Source organism: Oppia nitens, unplaced genomic scaffold (assembly GCF_028296485.1).
Source record: "Oppia nitens isolate AA-2021 unplaced genomic scaffold, nextdenovo-longstitch-racon4-pilon3 scaffold2_pilon_pilon_pilon, whole genome shotgun sequence".
Lineage (NCBI taxonomy): Eukaryota > Metazoa > Arthropoda > Arachnida > Sarcoptiformes > Oppiidae > Oppia > Oppia nitens.
The window spans coordinates 800,001-820,292 of NW_026533210.1; the positions used below are offsets into that span (position 1 = coordinate 800,001).

The 20,292-nt window shown below is 21.8% G+C and overlaps 1 protein-coding gene and 1 long non-coding RNA gene across 2 annotated transcripts in view; one reads left to right on the forward strand and one right to left on the reverse strand.

Annotated features, from left to right (window-relative positions):
• Positions 1 to 3,188, reverse strand: part of LOC128955143 (uncharacterized) — a 4,998-nt gene extending 1,810 nt beyond the window's left edge. The window contains exons 1-4 of the mRNA XM_054300783.1: positions 3,111 to 3,188; positions 2,809 to 2,952; positions 1,555 to 2,356; positions 543 to 877 (exon numbers count right to left, since the gene is read on the reverse strand). Coding sequence (XP_054156758.1) covers positions 543 to 877; positions 1,555 to 2,356; positions 2,809 to 2,952; positions 3,111 to 3,126 — 1,297 coding nt within the window. The 5' untranslated portion in view covers positions 3,127 to 3,188. The remainder of the gene's footprint in view (positions 1 to 542; positions 878 to 1,554; positions 2,357 to 2,808; positions 2,953 to 3,110) is intronic.
• Positions 3,189 to 19,479: 16,291 nt separating this feature from the next.
• Positions 19,480 to 20,011, forward strand: LOC128956168 (uncharacterized). Its single transcript, XR_008484504.1, has 3 exons — positions 19,480 to 19,569; positions 19,656 to 19,718; positions 19,799 to 20,011. It is a non-coding gene; the product is annotated as an uncharacterized LOC128956168 (long non-coding RNA).
• The last annotated feature ends 281 nt before the right edge of the window (positions 20,012 to 20,292 follow it).

The window sequence follows — 20,292 nt, forward strand, 5'->3', positions numbered from 1 at the left end:
TTAATTTTAAAAATTAATTAATTTATATTATTTATCATAACATTTAATGTAAACTTAATACCATTTATTGGGTTTTTTTATATTAACATTTTTTTTTGTTTTATAATTATTTTTTAAAAAAGTGATAATAAATTTATTAATAAAAACTAAGTTGAAAATGCTAGATAGTTTATAAAACAAACTTTAATTTTTAATTACTTAATAATATAACCATAAATACAATTATTGTATTATTATTTATGAATATATTATAAATGATATTAAATTTTAAATAAAAATTTTCCATACAAACTAATATACAATATTGATTAAAAAAAAGTGTATATGAATAATACATGTGTATAATATTTAAAGTAAACTTTAAAAAAAAATAATATTAAAAATTATAGATTTTTAATATATATATGCCTGTATATATATAAATGACTTATTTGTTACTATAAATAGTAATAACAGTTAATATAAATTAATAAATAAAATTTATAATATTAATAACCAAAAAAATAATATAAACTAATTATTATTGCTATTATTATTATTACTACTACTACTAAATAATGAACTAAATTTATCGGACATCGATTTGACTAAATCAGTCAAACTGGTCGTAACGGCTACGCCGCCCAACAGCGTCGTTATACTCAGCCAGTCGTGTGTCCGGTCGAGGGGTAAACCGAAATACTGGTTAACCATTGTCTGCATAATAGGCATTATATCGTTCCGTCGGAAATTCCAGTTCCCATAATCTTCGAGCATCGTCGAGCAGTCTGGCCTGATATCCGGATCCGAGCTATGCATTTGACGCAAACATCGGTACGTCCTCAGCAACAGTGGTCGACATTCTGGTGTAACCAAACCGTCCAAACATGTTATATCACTTTAGATTTTATATCAAAATATATTTCATTCAATTAAATCATATTATATATACCGGTATATATATATCAGGATTGCGAAAGGTTTTTTGATCTCAGGGGGGGTATAGGGGGTGGTAAAATGTCGAAAAAGCTTGGCGGGGTATTGGGGGGGGGGGGGTGGGGGTGGTGAACAATTTTTATTGCATTTTTAAACGACAATTTTTCCCAAATTTGTGTAAATTCTAATAAATTCCCACTAAATTCCCACTAAATTTTACACTAAATTCCCACTAAATTCCCACTAAATTCCCACTAAATTCCCACTAAATTCCCACTAAATTCCCACTAATTCCCACTAAAATCCCACTAAAATACCACTAAATTCCCACTAAATTCCCACTAAATTCCCACTAAATTCCCACTAAATTCCCACTAAAATCCCACTAAATTCCCACTAAATTCCCACTAAATTCCCACTAAATTCCCACTAAATTCCCACTAATTCCCACTAAAATCCCACTAAAATCCCACTAAAATCCCACTAAAATCCCACTAAAATCCCACTAAAATCCCACTAAAATCCCACTAAAATCCCACTAAATTCCCATTAAATTATCATTACCCCCCTACCCCCTATCGCAACCCTGATATATATTGAAATAATAATTAATTAATTAATATTTTTTTTAATATATACTTTTCGGCAAACATTTTGTCCACTTCCGATACATCGCTGACCAAACCAAACATTTTGCAACCAATTACCGAAACACTGAATATATCGGACCGATAATCATAGTCAATGTCCTGGCCGTAAATACCAGCCTTGAGTTGGCTGAGAATTTCGGGTGCCGTATAGTAGTTGATACCGGCACCTTCGGGCCGTTTACTTTGGCCACTATCGCTAGTGGCCCAACCGAAATCGCATAGTTTTATATAGCCGTCGCCGTGAATAAAGCCCCGCAAGTCGACCAATAAATTGTCCGGTTTAAGATCACGGTGTATGACTGGCCGGGGTGTTAGTTGGTGTATGTGTGCGACGGCTTTCAGCAGTGCCTCGAATGCGGCGGCCGTTGTATAGTATTCTAGTTTGTCCATTGGCTGCTGCTGCGGGTGGTGGTGGCCACCGCTACCGAGACCTAGACCGCTACCGAGACCTAGACCGCGACCGAGACTGAGAGCGACACCGACACCGAAACCAAAACAACGATCACTACCACTACCGCCATCACCACCACTACCGAGACATTTACCGCAACTGCGGCCAAATATTTCCCGTATAGCGTCCATTGCTTTGTCCAGATTGCCGGTACATAACTCTTGTAAAACATAAATTTGTTCGTAGGTTTGGCCATTATTTTCACGTATGATTTTCATCCGATGTCCATAATAGCCGACAACATAGCGGCTACTGTTGCCCTGTGAGGCCAATTCCAATCGGCTGATCTCTGATATCAAATCACTTAACGATTGTCGGTTTTCTTCGGTAATTTCGGCAACTTTTTATTTAATAATAATAATAATATATTTAATAAACAATATATTTAATAAATAATATATTTAATAAATAATATATTTAATAAATAATATATTTAATAAATAATATATTTAATAAATAATATATTTAATAATTAATGTTAAATTAAATTAATACATAATAATTAAATAATAAATTATTGTCTATATACTGTATAGTAATTATATCATTAATATTAAAATATTTATTATAAAAAATATATATTATTAAGTTATTTAAGTTAATTTATTAATTTAATAAAAATTATGTACTCTCTCTCTCTCTCTCTCTCTCTCTCTCTCTCTCTCTCTCTCTCTCTCTCTCTCTCTCTCTCTCTTGTTGCCCGAACCCCAGTTATATATATATACAATATATACTAATTATAATGTATATTACTATTAATATGACAACCATATATCCCAATCCAATCCATACCTTCGACAACTTTCATGGCATACCATTTCTGGCTTATCCGTCTACGGTATCCAACTTTATAAACTTTCCCATAAGTGCCATCACCTATGAGTTTAGCTCCATGTCCAATTTGATTAATCATATGATCATAATGACTATCAGATACTTAACAAAAAAATTAACAAAAAAAACATTATAATAAAAAAATATTAATTTAATTTTTTTTGTTAACTTTTTAAAAAAAAAATTAATATCAAAATCGATAGAAATGTTATTTAAGTTTTTATTAATAAAATATCTATACATATGTATACATAACTTACTTTTACTTAAAGCCATAGTTGTATGTCTATTTAATTGAGATAACTGTCCTCATTAGTAATGGTATGGCAGGCCTATGATTGGCTTTTATAGGATATATACATTAGTTTTTATATTATATAATTTTTTAAATATAATATGATATTTAATATATATATATAATATTATTCAAAAGCAATATTTAAATTACATATTATTTATCAATACATACAATTGGTATTCAAAAAATAAATATCAGATTATTTTATTTATTTATTTAGTTAAAAATCTATATAATATGCTATAATATTGAATTTAGTAGTTGTTATTTAATATCATTAGTAAAAAGTTTTGTAATACAATATAGCGTATTATATATATATATCATATGACGTAAAGTTATAGATAATTTTTTTTGTATAAATATAATACTGTAAAGCAATATTATTTAATGTATTTTTTATTTAAAAAAAATTAGACCTTTGAAATAAACACAAAAAATGTTTTATTGTAATTTAATATATAGTATTTTACAACAACAACAACAACAACAATATATATATAATATAATTGAAAATAAATAATTATAATATTTTATTAAATGAATATCACAATTTTTTTTTATAGAAATTATTACTTTTTTTGAATTATTATTTACCTATCTTTAATTATAGTTTAACTTAATCTACATAGTCTACTAATAATCTAATAAATAAATATACTTTTAAAAAAATATTGTTTTTATCATCAGTATTGTAGACTTGAAATAATTTATCGCACGCTTTGTTTTTTATTTGCAATCAAATGTTATTTACAAATAATGTAATTTAAAAAAATTGTTTTCAGATAAGTGGGTATAGATTTCTAATATTTATATATAATATTATTTTTAATAATTTAATTTACTTATAGCTTAATCATTATAAAAAAATAACCAATTATTTATATTAAATTAACATTTAATGATAGTTTAGAAATTATAAAAAATAATTCAATTCTATAATTATTAATGTATTAGTTATCATTTATAAATAAAAATTATAATTTATTAATTAATTATCCTAAATATGTGTGATTGTTAAAAAAAATCATTATAAAAAATCTCAAAAAAATTGATATTAAGTAATATAAAAACTAAATCTTTATAAATATAATAAAATAGTAAACTTTATAATATTTCTATATAATAGATTTATAAATTACAATTTAATATGTGATAACTTAAAGTTTATAAAAATTTTATTAATAATTTTATTCTGTATTTTTTTTTAGTATAAAACAATTTATTAATAACTTAAAGTTTAATGCTTAAAAATATTTTATTATAACTTTTATTATAACAATTGCTATTTTCATAAATTAAATATATTAGTAAACATTTAATTTATTTTATATATAGATATCATATATAGTGCACTATATAACTAAATTTTAATCAAATATGTCATTTTTATTTAACGACTACAACACCGACATTGGCCGCCAACCAGACAACACTGAGGGTATGAACCACTGCAACAATAGTAGGCCGAACAGGGAGACGAACATATATAACAGTCATTGGATTTAATACCAGTGCTGTTAACAATCATATGACCTATAAATGTATGGATCGGTAGGTAATTACTAATTTAATACTGAATTTTAGATTTAAAAATATCATATAATTATTGAATGCAAACCCTCTTCAAAGTCATAGACTTTTTTCATTGTCTTTGAATAATCCAAATCATTGTCAGACAAAACTATTAGTAAATAAAAAAATTAATTAATATTTTTTAAATAATAGTTTAGTTTATATTAAAAAAATATATATAATACAAACCCAAAGCAATGAATGCCATCAACAAAACCGATACAACTATTGAACGCATTGTTATAATTGTAATATTAGTTTTAATAATTATATTAACAAATATAATATTTATGTTTGTTTTCCCTATAAACTAATTTCAATGTCTTTATATACCTTAAAATTTTATTTTTTTTTATTTACTCAATTATAACATTTAATAAATGCAATTATTTTATCTAAACGTTTACAATACTATTTTTTAATAAATAAATATTACTTATCACTTATAATAAGATAGTATTATATAATTAATTTTACTAAATAATAATGATAATTTTTTTCAAAAAACAAAATTATCGATTACATTTATTAGACTTTTCTAGTAATTATTTGTATTTATTAAATAGATATTAGTGGATAAATTTAAAAATAAAAACATGATATTTCTGATATTTAGTAATTTTTTTGTTGTTGAATATATGTAAATATACTGTAATTTTTTTAATCAATTATTAGCGCAATACGATAAACTTATTTCAATAAACAATTTGCATTTATTTTTATTATAATTTAGTTTTTTTTAATGAATTATATCTATTTATTTAGTTAATAAAAACTTTTAATTAAGATGAAATATAATAATTTTTTTTAGATTATTAACTTTACAATTATAAACATAATAAATAAATAAAAATTATAAAATGTGTAAAAATAATTTAATTATTATTATTTTATAAATATATTATACTAATATTTCTAATATAATTTACATCTATAATTTAAGTTATCATTTATCATTATTTTATTATCTCAAAGATATTGCAATTGGTTTCTATTAAAAGATGAAATATATTGAACTTATCCAACAAACAAAAAAAAGCAAATAAAAAAAATAAAAACAATTTGATATTTAACTGATAATAAGTGTATATTATATAATAAAATTTATGTTTATTTATATAACAGTTTAGTATTGTATTAAATTGTAAATAATCTGTTTTTACCTGATAACTTAATTAATTTTTTTTAAAAATAATTTTTTGCAATTAATCACTATTTACACTTTAAAAAATAATAAAAATAATAATAATTGATTATATTTAAATCTAACTTAACTTGTTACTATGTAATTAGGAAATATAATATAATAAATATAATTATTGCAAACATTCAAAAAAAATTATTGTAATAAATAGATTAATTATTTATACCTTTTTATTTAATTTGTTATTTATAAGATAAAATTATATTATTAATTAAATGTTATTAATTATTTAAGTTATTATTAATATATTTTCATTGTTTAATATGTAATATATTTAAACAATAACTACAGTAAAATTTAATTATATATTTTTAAATTTGTATCCTATAATTTTTTTTAAAAAATGATAATATTAATTAATAACATAGTTTAAAATAAATTTTATAAACTTAATTATAATTGCTAAAATTATTTATTAAAAATTTCATTTTTATATAGTTTATTTTTTTATTAATAAATTAATTTATTACAAAATGTATTTTTGTTAATAATTATAATTTCCAATATTTTTATTATAGTTGTTTAATTGAAATAATTTATCGCACATTTTGATATTATATAATACAGTACAAGAAAAATTATTTACATAACCATTATTACCACTTAAAGATTGTTTAGAAATACATATAATAAGAAAATATATTATATTACATAATATTTATGTATATTAATGATAAGTCTTTATAGTTATAATTTTTTTAGCAAATATTTACTTAATAGTGTTAATTAATATAAAATATAATATTATTAAATATTTCTACTGTATAAATATACATTAATTATAAGTTGTATCAATATTAAGCAATTTATTAAATTTATTAAATGATAATTACAGTCGATAAATATTAATTAAATTTTATTTTATTATACACTAAAAACATAATCTAATTTCGTATCGTAAAAATATTGATATCATTAACTTTAAACTTTAATAACTTTTTTATTTTTTAACTTAAATAAACAAATTTGATATCAAATAATAGAGTAATAAATCACAATTAAATTGATATACTAGATGGTCAAAACAATGGTTTAAAGAACAAAATATATCAAGGTAAAGTTATAGGTGTTAATAATTTAGGTACAAAAATTATTTTCGTGTTTTTAAAACGCGCGTGATTTCAGACACATTGTTGGGACCAATTGATTCCAATGCATTGTTATTAATTTGAATACACGTAAATAAACAGTAAATGCAGTGATTATCATAAAAATGGTTAAAATACAAGAATTTTCAGATGCAATTCGCCAACAAATGTATGATATGAGAGTCAGCACCGGAAAGTCATACGCAAAAATAGCGGAACTGTTTACAACAACTGATAATACTGTCCGATCAATTGTAAAGAAAGTCGAAAAGTACGGGACAGTTAGAAATCTCGCAAGAAGTGGTCGAAAAAGATGTACCAGTGCTAAACAGGACAGGATATTGAGTCGAATTGTGGCAAAAAATAAGAAGTTGACCACCGATGAGATTAAGGAAGAGTTGGCCGCCAGAAACATTTTGTGTCACAGAAACACTATTAGACACCGGATTCAAGAAATGGGTTATTACAGTGGTATTGCGCGAAGACGTCCAATGATAAGCCTAACAAATCAGAGAAAACGATTAGACTTTGCACGAAAGTACATCCGGATGCCTATGTCATACTGGAGGAAGGTCTTGTGGTCAGATGAGTCAAAATTTGAGATTATTAGTACTAAACGTCGCCAACGAGTGTTTAAAAAGAGAGGCGAAAGCATTAATCCTGATAATATATGTCCAACTGTGAAGCACTCGAAATCAGTTATGGTATGGGGGTGTATGACAGGCCAGGAAGTTGGCCATTTGGTCGAAATTCCATCAACTATGGACCGCTACATTTACGTTAACGATATTTTGACCCCACATTTGCTTCAGAGTGCCAGAGATCTACAAATAAGCGATGATTTTTTATTTCAAGCGGACAACGACCCAAAGCACACATCAAAATTGGCAAAGAAATGGTTGTCTGACAATCAAATTGAGACACTTGAGTGGCCGCCACAGAGCCCTGACCTCAATATTATTGAACATCTATGGGATGAATTGGACAGACGTGTGCCAAAGAGCGAAAGAAAAAGTTTTTCTGCGTTTAAAGAGTCGTTATTTAATGTCTGGAAAAATATACCTGAAGAAGTCACAGAAAAGCTGATCCAAAGTGTTCCAAGAAGATTGCAGGCTGTGATTGATGCCAACGGAGGCAATACTCGATATTAATATTGTTTTTACTAAATTAATAGCTTTATTTTGTTAATAATATTTAAAGTTTTGATTTCACGAAAATACTTTTTGTACATAACTTTTTTTACCATTTCTTACTTCTTATGCTTTTTTATAGATAATATGATAATTAATGCAATTTTATTTATTGACTTATAAACTTTGAAAAGTGTTCTTTCATTTGATATCAAATTTGTTTATTTAAGTTAAAAAATAAAAAAGTTATTAAAGTTCAAAGTTAATGATATCAATATTTTTGCGATACGAAATTAAATTATGTTTGTAGTGTAGGTATAGTGCATACAATAATATATAATTAATACTATATATAATTAAATTTTTTAATTTAAAATATGTCTTTTTATTTAACGACTACAACACCGACATTGGCCGCCAACAACACAACACTGAGGATAGGGACCACTGCAACAATAGTAGGCCGAACAGGGAGACGAACATATATAACAGTCATTGGATTTAATACCAGTCCTATTGGCAATCATATGACCTATAGATGAATGGATCGGTAGATAAATTAGTATTCAATTTTATATTAAAATGTTATATAATTTTTTTTGATGAATAAATGCAAACCTTCTTCAAAGTTATAGACTAAGGCTTTAGTCGATATTTTAGTCAATGTTTTTGAATAATCTGAATCATTGTCAGCCAAAACTATAAATAATATTTTAAAAAATAAATATTTAATAATTTAAAAATCAATTTGTTTTATTTAAATCAATTTATAATACAAACCCAAAGCAATGAATGCCATCAACAAAACCGATACAACTATTGAACGCATTGTTATAATTGTAATATTAGTTTAATAATTATTTATTAAAATATTAATTAATTTTTTAATAGCTTTATATGATTTTTTAAAAGCAATTTACTTGCTATATATACCTTCAAAAATGTTTACAATAACTATAATTGTTTTACTCAATTAAAATGCAATAGTTTTATCTCTCAATGGTTGCAATATTTGATTATTTTTTCAAAATAAATATATAACTTATCTATTGTATAAAGTAATATAAATTTTGTTTAACTCATAAACAGTATATTAAACTGTATAACTATGTACTAAAGATAAAAAATTATTGTTATATAATAATAATACAGTATTTATCTTTTACCTGTACTTAACTCTATGAAAACTTTATATATATTTTTTTATTATTGATTTATAGTTAGAAAATTGTTTTTACGATTAAAACTTGTAAATCAAAATAAAAATTGTAATTTTTAAAAAAATATAGTTTATTATCATATAATTTTTTAATAGTATTTATAATGATTTAATTTCAATTAACACATTTTAAAATGTAATACATTTTAAATTATCACCCATATAAAACTGGGGTAGGTTCAGAAAAAATCCGTTTGGTGTCGGGCCTAAACGTCACTGTTTATTGTCTCTGTATCGATGAATAGCCCATTTTATAGTGGAATGAAAAATTATCGCTTAGCGTTTCAGTCATTTATGACTATAAACACAATTTGACTGAAACGAAAACACTAGTTATAGTTAACTACTGATAGATGTCGTAGTAGACGAGTGTCGTTCTCTGATTGACAGCCAATCAGAAAAGAGTGAGTATTTTTTTAATTAAAAATCGTTAGACGTCGGGAGTATACAACAAATTGTATAAAAAGTTTTTACCCAATCAGAGCACTGTTTGTTTGTTTCATTATTTCAATGATATAATAATTGCTTAGTGCGCAGCCATTGTTACTGTTGTTATTGCGTTACAGTATTTATTTGCCTAATAACGGGTGGCTCATCAAGAGTTATTTTCAAAATACACCATTTATTTCAAAAATTATTAATTGAAATTTATTTTAAAAATATATATCTTATTTATGAATAAATGGGATTTCATATTTTAATAAATAAAATTTTTAAATTGGCGCCATTTTATGGCAATAAATTTACAAAGTTGCAAGTCAATTTTTTTCGAAACTTTTCTAGCATATTCTATAGAATATTTGTGTAGTTTTTCACGAAAAAGTTATACTATATATTTTTAATAAAATTTTAATTATTGTTAAAAATACATTTAGTTTCTTAAACATTATCATTAAAACTAGAAAGAACTTAAAATTTTTTAATTAATAATAAAATTTAAAATTTTGTAAATTATAATATTTTTAAAAATTCATAACTAAACATTGGCTTAATTTTTGACAAATTTTTTTCTATTTATCAAACAAGTATCTATATCCATTTACACTAACATGATAACCAAAATTTTTTAAATAAAATATTTATACTTATTTAACTTTTAGTATAATTTTAGTTATGTTATGTACAGCCGCAATTTTGATTTTTTAAAATTTATTTTTTTAAAATAATAAACGCCAGCTACCCCACACTAAATCTACATTAAAATATTTTTGCTTTTATTTAAAGTATAGAAATAGCGCTATTTTTAAAAAGATAATAGGTGTTGGGCCAGTCGTTACTATATTATACTACTATACAGTACTGTTAGTAATAAAACTGTTTATTTATTATTTGTTTATAATATCAGTTCATTTCATTTACAGTTAATTATTATCGGCAACAACAAGAAGACAGTCAATATGGACGAAGACGAAGATTTGGTATCATTTGCAGGTAATTAAAATTGTTTGAAAAGATTTTAATTTAATTTAATAATAAAACATATATTATTAAATAACAGTACCATCGATGGTATTGTTTCGCCGAAAATACGACACATTGGTAAACATCAATTCGATATCAACTGAGGCCAACATAACCAACAGAAAACGAATCCGTATGTATTTTTTACATTTTAATTATCTATTAATTTAAATTTTTAATATTTTTTATTTAAATTTATAAATTAGTTTCACTCCCCGATGGTCAAAAAGGTCAGCAAATTGTTTTTGAAGACAAACCATTTAATGGCAACAAAAACCAAATGACAGATAAAGGACTCGTCGATTCTGGAGGTTTTGTGGAGGCCATCAAATCAACTGACATAACAAATGACGACTTAAATCCTCAATTGACTGCCGATGTCTCAAATGTGGCCAAAAATATCTTAAATAAGACTAAAAATAAGAAAACTATTGTAGAAACTGCTGACGCCGACGACTCATCTGCTAATGGTGATGCTAACAGAAAATTTCTTCAGACGGAGAAACTTAGCGATCAAATCAATGAAATCAATGAAATCGATGAGACGGATGAAGAAGAGATCAATTCATTGCTCAATGAATATGGTTTCGATAATTATGACAATTATAATTTGATGCCAAGCTGTTCATCAGTTAAGCCAAAACAACAGTTTAAGAAAATATCAGTCGCAGATATTGATAATTTTCTTAAAAATTCGAGATCACACTCAACTTATAGACCTCAAGAAGAGGTTTTCACGCCAGCAGTTGAGCTCGAAGGTGAGCTATTAGGAGACACACAGGATTTGTTTAATGACATCTTAATTAAAACAGATACTGTTATGTCTCTTAACGATATCGCCGCCTTTGAAAAACGTGTTTATGATGATTTAATATAAGTTTATGCTATTAATTTGTATACTAAGTTCGAATTTTTTGTACTAAATTAATGTGTAATCGTATTTAGCGGTACATAATTCTCTTATGTGACGTCACACGATAATTGCTATACCCATGATATCTAAACAATAAATAACGGTTTTTTGACGTACTTTATGCCTAAATTTTTTGACCAATCAGTCTTACATATATTACGTTTTTTACATAATTATCACGACGTTATTGATGGACGGTTTTTCGATCACGTGACAATCATTCCGAGGATTGGCGCCAAAAAAAGTTTTTCGATCACGTGACCATAGTCGATGTCGTCAATTTGATTGATCACGTGATCACAGTCGATGTCGCCAAACGTAGTGAGTGACGTCAGAATCTAGTGTTTTTTTGGGGTCACAATAAATGGCGGATTGTTATAGAGTTTCGCTTTACCGTAAGTGGAGTCTATGGGAGATTTTTCCCTAGATTTCTATGGGTGATTATAAATAAAGAAAAATATTATTTTTTATGATTATTTCTATTATTTTATTTTTAACAATATATCTATTATTTTATTTTTTACAATATATCTATTATTTTATTTTTAATAATATATTTTATTTATTAAATTTAGTTTTGTTTACCAATAAAAAAAATGCAAAAAATATTTTATAAATATTTTTCAAATATTTACATTTTTTTATTGAAATAAATTATCGCACGCTTTGTTTTTTTTATTACAATACAAATATTTACAACTACTTGTATATAATATTTATTTATTTAATTATTAATCTCAATTAAATAAGATTACACACCACTTGATACTAATATTATATAACTTTTATATGTAATTAATTGTAAATAACTAACATTATATATATATATATATATAATATAAATTTTTGACATATTTAAAAAATTAATTAATTAATTTCAATATACAATATAGTCTATTAATTTAAATTTAAAATACATAAAAGATTTATGAAAAAACAATAGCTTAACTATAATGAAATTTTTTATTTAATTAATTATTATTTTAAATGTAAAGTAGTTTATGTTTATTATATTGTTTATTATATTGTTTATTAAATTAAATTTTTCTAGTTAATTTTACAATTTACAAAACTTTATCTTATCATTAATATATTAATAAATTTACAATTATTTACCGGTAGTAACCATAATAATAATAATAATAATAATAATTAAAAAATAGTAAAATTTTATCTAAACTATTGTAAATTAATGTACAAGTATTTCATAAGAAATATTACTATTATTAATATTATGATAAAATTAATAGTATTATTAATGTTAAAAATAAATAAAACTATTTCACTATTATATGTAAACTATGAAAACAATTAGACAAAAAATTATTATATATAAAGGCATTAAAATTATAAAACTAAAAACATTCATAAAAACATATAAGCTTTATATTGTAATTAAAAATTATTAATTAAATTATTAAAAAATGCGTTCAATAGTTGTATCGGTTTTGTTGATGGCATTCATTGCTTTGGGTTTGTATTCAATTGATTTAATAAAACTAAAACCTATTATTAATTAATTAATTAATTATTTTTTTACTAATAGTTTTGTCTGACAATGATTTGGATTATTCAAAGACATTGAAGAAAGTCTATGACTTTGAAGAGGGTTAGCATTCAAAAAAATTATATAACATTTTAATATAAAATTGATTACTAATTATCTACCGATCCATCCATTTATAGGTCATATGATTGCCAATAGGACTGGTATTAAATCCAATGACTGTTATATATGTTCGTCTCCCTGTTCGGCCTACTATTGCTGCACTGGTAGCCATCCTCAGTGTTGTATTGTTGGCGGCTATTGTGGGTGTTGTAGTCGTTAAAAAAGACATATTTGATTAAAATTTAATTATATATTGCACTATATATATAATATCTACAGTATATATAAATTAAATGTTTAATTATATATTTAATTTTGTGATGGTTAAAACATCACTTAAGCGTTTCCAAAGACAAATTAAAATATAAAGTTAACTTTAGATATTATAACTAATTTATACTGTACATATTTATGCTATTATGTACATTCTCTATTATAACTTAAAATACTGTTTAATCAAATTAAGTAATTTGATTATAATTAACTATATTTAATATTATTATCAATTCTATATTAATATCCTATTTATTATTATTATGTTTAAATGTTTAATTAAGATTATAAATTATTATTAATGTTATAAAATACTTTAATTAATTATTAATTATCTAATATACTGTAATTACTAAATACATGTATTTATTCAACTATCACATTATAATTATCAATAAATCGAAGCTCAGGCTAGCAATAGCTAGTCTAGGAGGGGCTTCCAAGCTCTCATAAATAATGTCTACTTATTAAGCCTTGAGTGTAACGAAGTTTGGCCATAATTCCGGCTTTTCCCGGACAAGTCAATCCTAGTTCCGATATAAGGCTCCCAAATACTACATACCGATATATACAGCGCAGTTACCAGTGACCAGAGCCCCGAATGGGCTATTCATATATACTGTGGCGTAATAGATAAACCATCCATATATACCGTAACGCTTAAATAGTCTTCATATAGAAACCCGTACAGCAATTACGTCACAGTTCCTATCAAACATACCTCGCATTGCATATTGCTTCGTAAAGTTCTACTTTACGGACTATTTGACGGTAAACCTTAAACTCGAACCGTCACAATTTATTAAAATAACAATTGTTTTTTTATAAAAAAAAAGTTATAATAAAATATTTTAAGCATTAAATTTCAGTTATTAAAATTTGTTTTATACAAAAAAACACAGAATAAATATAAATTATATTTTTATAATATAAAAAATTGTAATATATAAATCTATTATTAATAATTAAAATTATAATAATTAAAATATTATGAAATTATTATTTACAGTTTATTTAAACAATTATTTAAAGATTTTTACAATGATTTTCTAAACAATCACACATATATAGGCTAGTTAATTAATAAATTATTAATTTTTTTTATAAATGATAACTTAAATTATAGAATTAAATTATATTAGATATATTAAACATTAGTATAATATATTTATAAAATAGTAATAGTAATAATAATAATAAAAAGTTATTAAATTATTTTTTTTATAAAAAAAACATTTCTAAAATAAATATATTTATTATGTTTATAATTTTAAAGTTAATAATCGAAAAAATTATTATATTTCAAATTAATGTTAATTAAAAGTTTAAAATAACTAAATAAATTGCTTAATATAATTTAATATAAATTATTATAGAAAACAAATTTTAATAAAAAATAAATGCAATTTTTATTGAAATAAATTTATGTTTTTCTTGTATTGCGCTAATAATTGATTAAGCTCAATTGATTAAAAATTATAGTATATTTACATATATTTAAAAAAAATTGCTAAAAAATATCATGTTTTTATTTTAAATTTATCTTATAATATCTATTAAGATTTACAATAATTACTACGAAAATGTTAATAAATGTATTTTTTTAATTATCATTATTATTTAATAAAATTAATAATATAATACTATTTTATTATAAGTGATAACTAAAATTTATTTTTTTATGAAAATAAAAATGATTGTAAAACGTTTAGATAAAACAATTGCATTATCTAATAGTTATAATTGAGTAAATAAAATGTAAAATTTTAAGGTATATAAAGACATTGAAATTAGTTTATAAAAAATCAAACATAAATATTATATTTGTTAATATAATTATTAAAACTAATATTACAATTATAACAATGCGTTCAATAGTTGTATCGGTTTTGTTGATGGCATTCATTGTTTTGGGTTTGTATTACTATTTATTTTATTTTGAATAAATTATTTTATAAATAATTATTATTATTTTTTAATTACTAATAGTTTTGTCTGACAATGATTTGGATTATTCAAAGACATTGAAGAAAGTCTATGACTTTGAAGAAGGTTTGCATTAAAAAAAATTATATTATATAACATTTTAATATAAAATTGAATACTAATTCTCTACCGATTCATCCATTTATAGGTCATATGATTGCCAATAGGACTGGTATTAAATCCAATGACTGTTATATATGTTCGTCTCCCTGTTCGGCCTACTATTGTTGCACTGGTAGTCATCCTCAGTGTTGTATTGTTGGCGGCTATTGTGGGTGTTGTAGTCGTTAAAAAAGACATATTTGATTAAAATTTAATTATATAGTGCACTATATATTATATCTATATAAATAAATTAAATGTTTAATTATATATTTAATTTATTAAAAATAACAATTGTTTTTTTAAAAAAAAGTTATAATAAAATATTTTTAAGCATTAAACTTTCAGTTATTATTAATTTGTTTTATACTATAATAAAACACAGAATAAATATAAATTAATTTATTTATAATATATCACATATTAAATTGTAATTTATAAATTTATTATTATTAATTAGATTTATAAATTATAGTAATTAAACTATTATGAAGTTTTAAATATTTATAAAAATAATGATTTTGTTTTATATTATTCTTAATAACAATTATTTAAAGATGTTTACAATGATTTTTTCTAAACAATCACACATATTATATTAAATATCTAATTTAATATATTTAATTTAATAAAAAAATAACAGTTGTTTAAGTTATAATAAAATAATTTTAAGCAACAAATTCAATTGTATTTATTTTATTTAATTAAATAGCATTTATAATTTATAATAATATATAATTTATTTACTAAACTTAAGTTATATTTAAATATAAAAGTTTTTTTTTGGTTTTATATACCATATAATACTTGAAGTTAATTTTTTTTATAAAAAATAAACATTATATTAATAGTATGTAATAATGATTTTTTATAATTTATTAATAAAATACTTAAAATTTGATTGTATTTAAATTTAAACTTTTGGAAGATAACTTAAGTTGTAAAATAAATTATAATAATTATTTTAAGTTAATTTAATTAATTTTTTAAATTATAAAGATAAATTATATATAAACAAATTTAATATTAATTAACAAATTACAAATTCAATTTTAATTAACAAATTACAAATTTAAATTACATAATAATAAATAACATTAGAATATTTATAAATTATTAATAATAAAAAATTATTAAATTATTTTTTTACAAATTTTTTTTATTAAAAAACATTTATCATGTTTATAATTGTAAAGTTAATTATCGTAAGAAATTATTATATTTCATATTAATCTTAACTAAAAGTTTAAAATAACTAAATATATTACAGAAAATAAATTCAATGTCTATTGAAATAATTTTATGTTTTTATTGCATTGCGCTAATAATTGATTAAGCTCAATTGATTAAAAATTACAGTATATTTATATATATTTAAAAAAAAATTGGTAAAAAATATTATGTTTTTATTTTAAATTTATCTTATGATATCTATTAAGATTTACAATAATTACTACGAAAATGTTAATAAATGTAATTTTTTTATATATCATTATCATTTAATAAAATTAATAATATAATACACTAGTTTATTATAATTGATAAGTAATATTTATTTATTTATGAAAATAAAAATTATTGCAAAACGTTTAGATAAAACAATTGCATTATCTAATAGTTATAATTGAGTAAATAAAATGTAAAATTTTAAGGTATATAAAGACATTGAAATTAGTTTATAGAGAAAACAAACATAAATATTATAAAATAACTATTATATTATTAAAACTAATATTACAATTATAACAATGCGTTCAATAGTTGTATCGGTTTTGTTGATGACATTCATTGCTTTGGGTTTGTATTACAATTTATTTAATGTTTTATTATTTGTTGTATAAATTATTATTAAATATTTATTAATTTATTTATTAATTACTAATAGTTTTGTCTGACAATGATTTGGAGTATTCAAAGACATTGAAGAAAGTCTATGACTTTGAAGAGGGTTTGCATTTAATAATTATATGATATTTTTAAATCTAAATTCAGTAATAAAATTAGTAATTACCTACCGATCCATCCATCTATAGGTCATATGATTGTTAACAGCACTGGTATTAAATCCAATGACTGTTATATATGTTCGTCTCCCTGTTCGGCCTACTATTGTTGCAGCGGTTCATACCCTCAGTGTTGTCTGGTTGGCGGCCAATGTCGGTGTTGTAGTCGTTAAAAATGACATAATTGATTAAAATTTAATTATATAGTGCACTATATATACAGTATCTATATATAAAATAAATTAAATGTTTAATAATATATTTAATTTATAAAAATAACAATTGTTATAATAAAAAATTTTAAGCATTAAACTGTGTATTTATTATTAATATGTTGTTAATCTTTAAGTTGCTATATATATATATTAAATTGTAATTTATAAACCTATTATTATAAATTATATTAATAAAACTACTAAAAAAGTTTACTATTTATTATATTTTAAAACTGGTTTAATCTAATAATGATTTTGTTTTTATATTACTTAATGAAAAATTATTTAATTATTTAAAGATTTTTACGATAATCACATATATATACTGTATAAACATGTTATTAATTAATATATTATTTTCTATAAATGATAACTTAGATTATTTTATTTTAATTTAAATAATAATTTTAGGTTATTTTTTAATAATGATTAAGATATAATGTAAATTAAAAAAAATAATATTATATATAAATATTATAAATCTATACCCACTTATCTAAAAAATCAATTATTTTTTAAGTACATTATTTGTAAATAACATTTGATTGCAAATAAAAAACAAAGCGTGCGATAAATTTTTTCAAGTCTACTACTATACGGATGATAAAAAAAAATTATTTTAAGTATATTTATTTAATAGATAATTAGTAGACTATGTAGATTAAGTTATAACTATAATTAAAAATAGGTAAATAATAAAAAAAATAATAAGTAATAATTTCTAGAAAATTGTTATATATATATATATATAATGCTTATAAATAATAATATAATATTTAAACAAATTTAAATTTTTATAAAAATATATATATTTAACTGTAATTTGTTGTTGTTGTAATTTATACAAATAAATTAAAATACTATAAATAATATTCAATAAGTATTAATTGTATTGTAATTTTATTACAAAATACAAATATATATATATATATTAATCATAATTTTAATTAAATATTTACATATAATCTATAAATTTATATATATATTAAAACTAATTGAAATTATAATTATAACTATTAATGATTTTACAATTGTTTTAAATTGTTTAATTAAAATAATCAATTATTATAAATTATAAAAAAACATTTAAAAATATAGCAAAATTATTTTTTTTAAAAATGTAAATTAGCAACAATTTAATTTGGTTATGAAAAATTTAATCAATTTTTTTTATTAATGCAATAATTAGTTGATCTATACTGAAGTGTTTATTATTATTACTTAAATAGATAACTAATTATTATTTATTTTGAAATAAAAAAAAATAAAAATTAATATTCAACTGATAAAATAAAACAATTGCACATTAAGTACTGTAAGTAAAACAATAAATATAAACATAAATTTATATTATATAATACACTTATTATCAGTTAAAGTGTTTTTTAGATTTTTATTTTTTGTTTGTTTGTAATTTAATATTTTGATAATTATTTTTAAAAAAACAAGAATATATTTCATCCTTTAATAAAAACCAATTGCAATATCTTTGAGATAAAATAAAAACGATTTTAAGGTATATAAAGACATTAAATTTGTTCACAAATAAAACAAATAAATAATTATTAAATATAATTAACATTTTATATAACAATGCGTTCAATAGTTGTATCGGTTTTGTTGATGGCATTTCATTGCTTTGGGTTTGTATTATATATAATATTTTTTTAGATAAACTAAACTATTATTAAATAAATATTAATTAATTATTTTTTTTGATTACTAATAGTTTTGTCTGACAATGATTTGGATTATTCAAAGACATTGAAAAAAGTCTATGACTTTGAAGAGGGTTTGCATTCAAATTATATAACATTTTAATCTAAATTCAATGTTAATTAGTAATTACCTACCGATCCATCCATCCATTAGGTCATATGATTGCCAATAGGACTGGTATTAAATCCAATGACTGTTATATATGTTCGTCTCCCTGTTCGGCCTACTATTGTTGTAGTGGTTCATACCCTCAGTGTTGTCTGGTTGGCGGCCAATGTCGGTGTTGTAGTCGTTAAATAAAAAGACATATTTGATAAAAAATTTAATTATACTATATATAATACTACTACTATATATAAAATAAATTAAAATGTTTAATTATATATTTAATTTATTAAAATAACAATTGTTTTTTAAAAAGTTATAATAAAATATTTTAAGCATTAAACTTTAAGTTATTATTAGTTTGTTTTATACTAAAAAAACAGAATAAATATAAATGAATTTATTTATAATATTTAAGTTACCAAAAAATTTAATAAATAAATAAAATCTAAATTATTAAAATCTAAATTATTAAAATATAAATTATTCTGATTTATTTTTGTGTTGTAATTTTAGTTTTATTAATTTAATTTTACTTATAG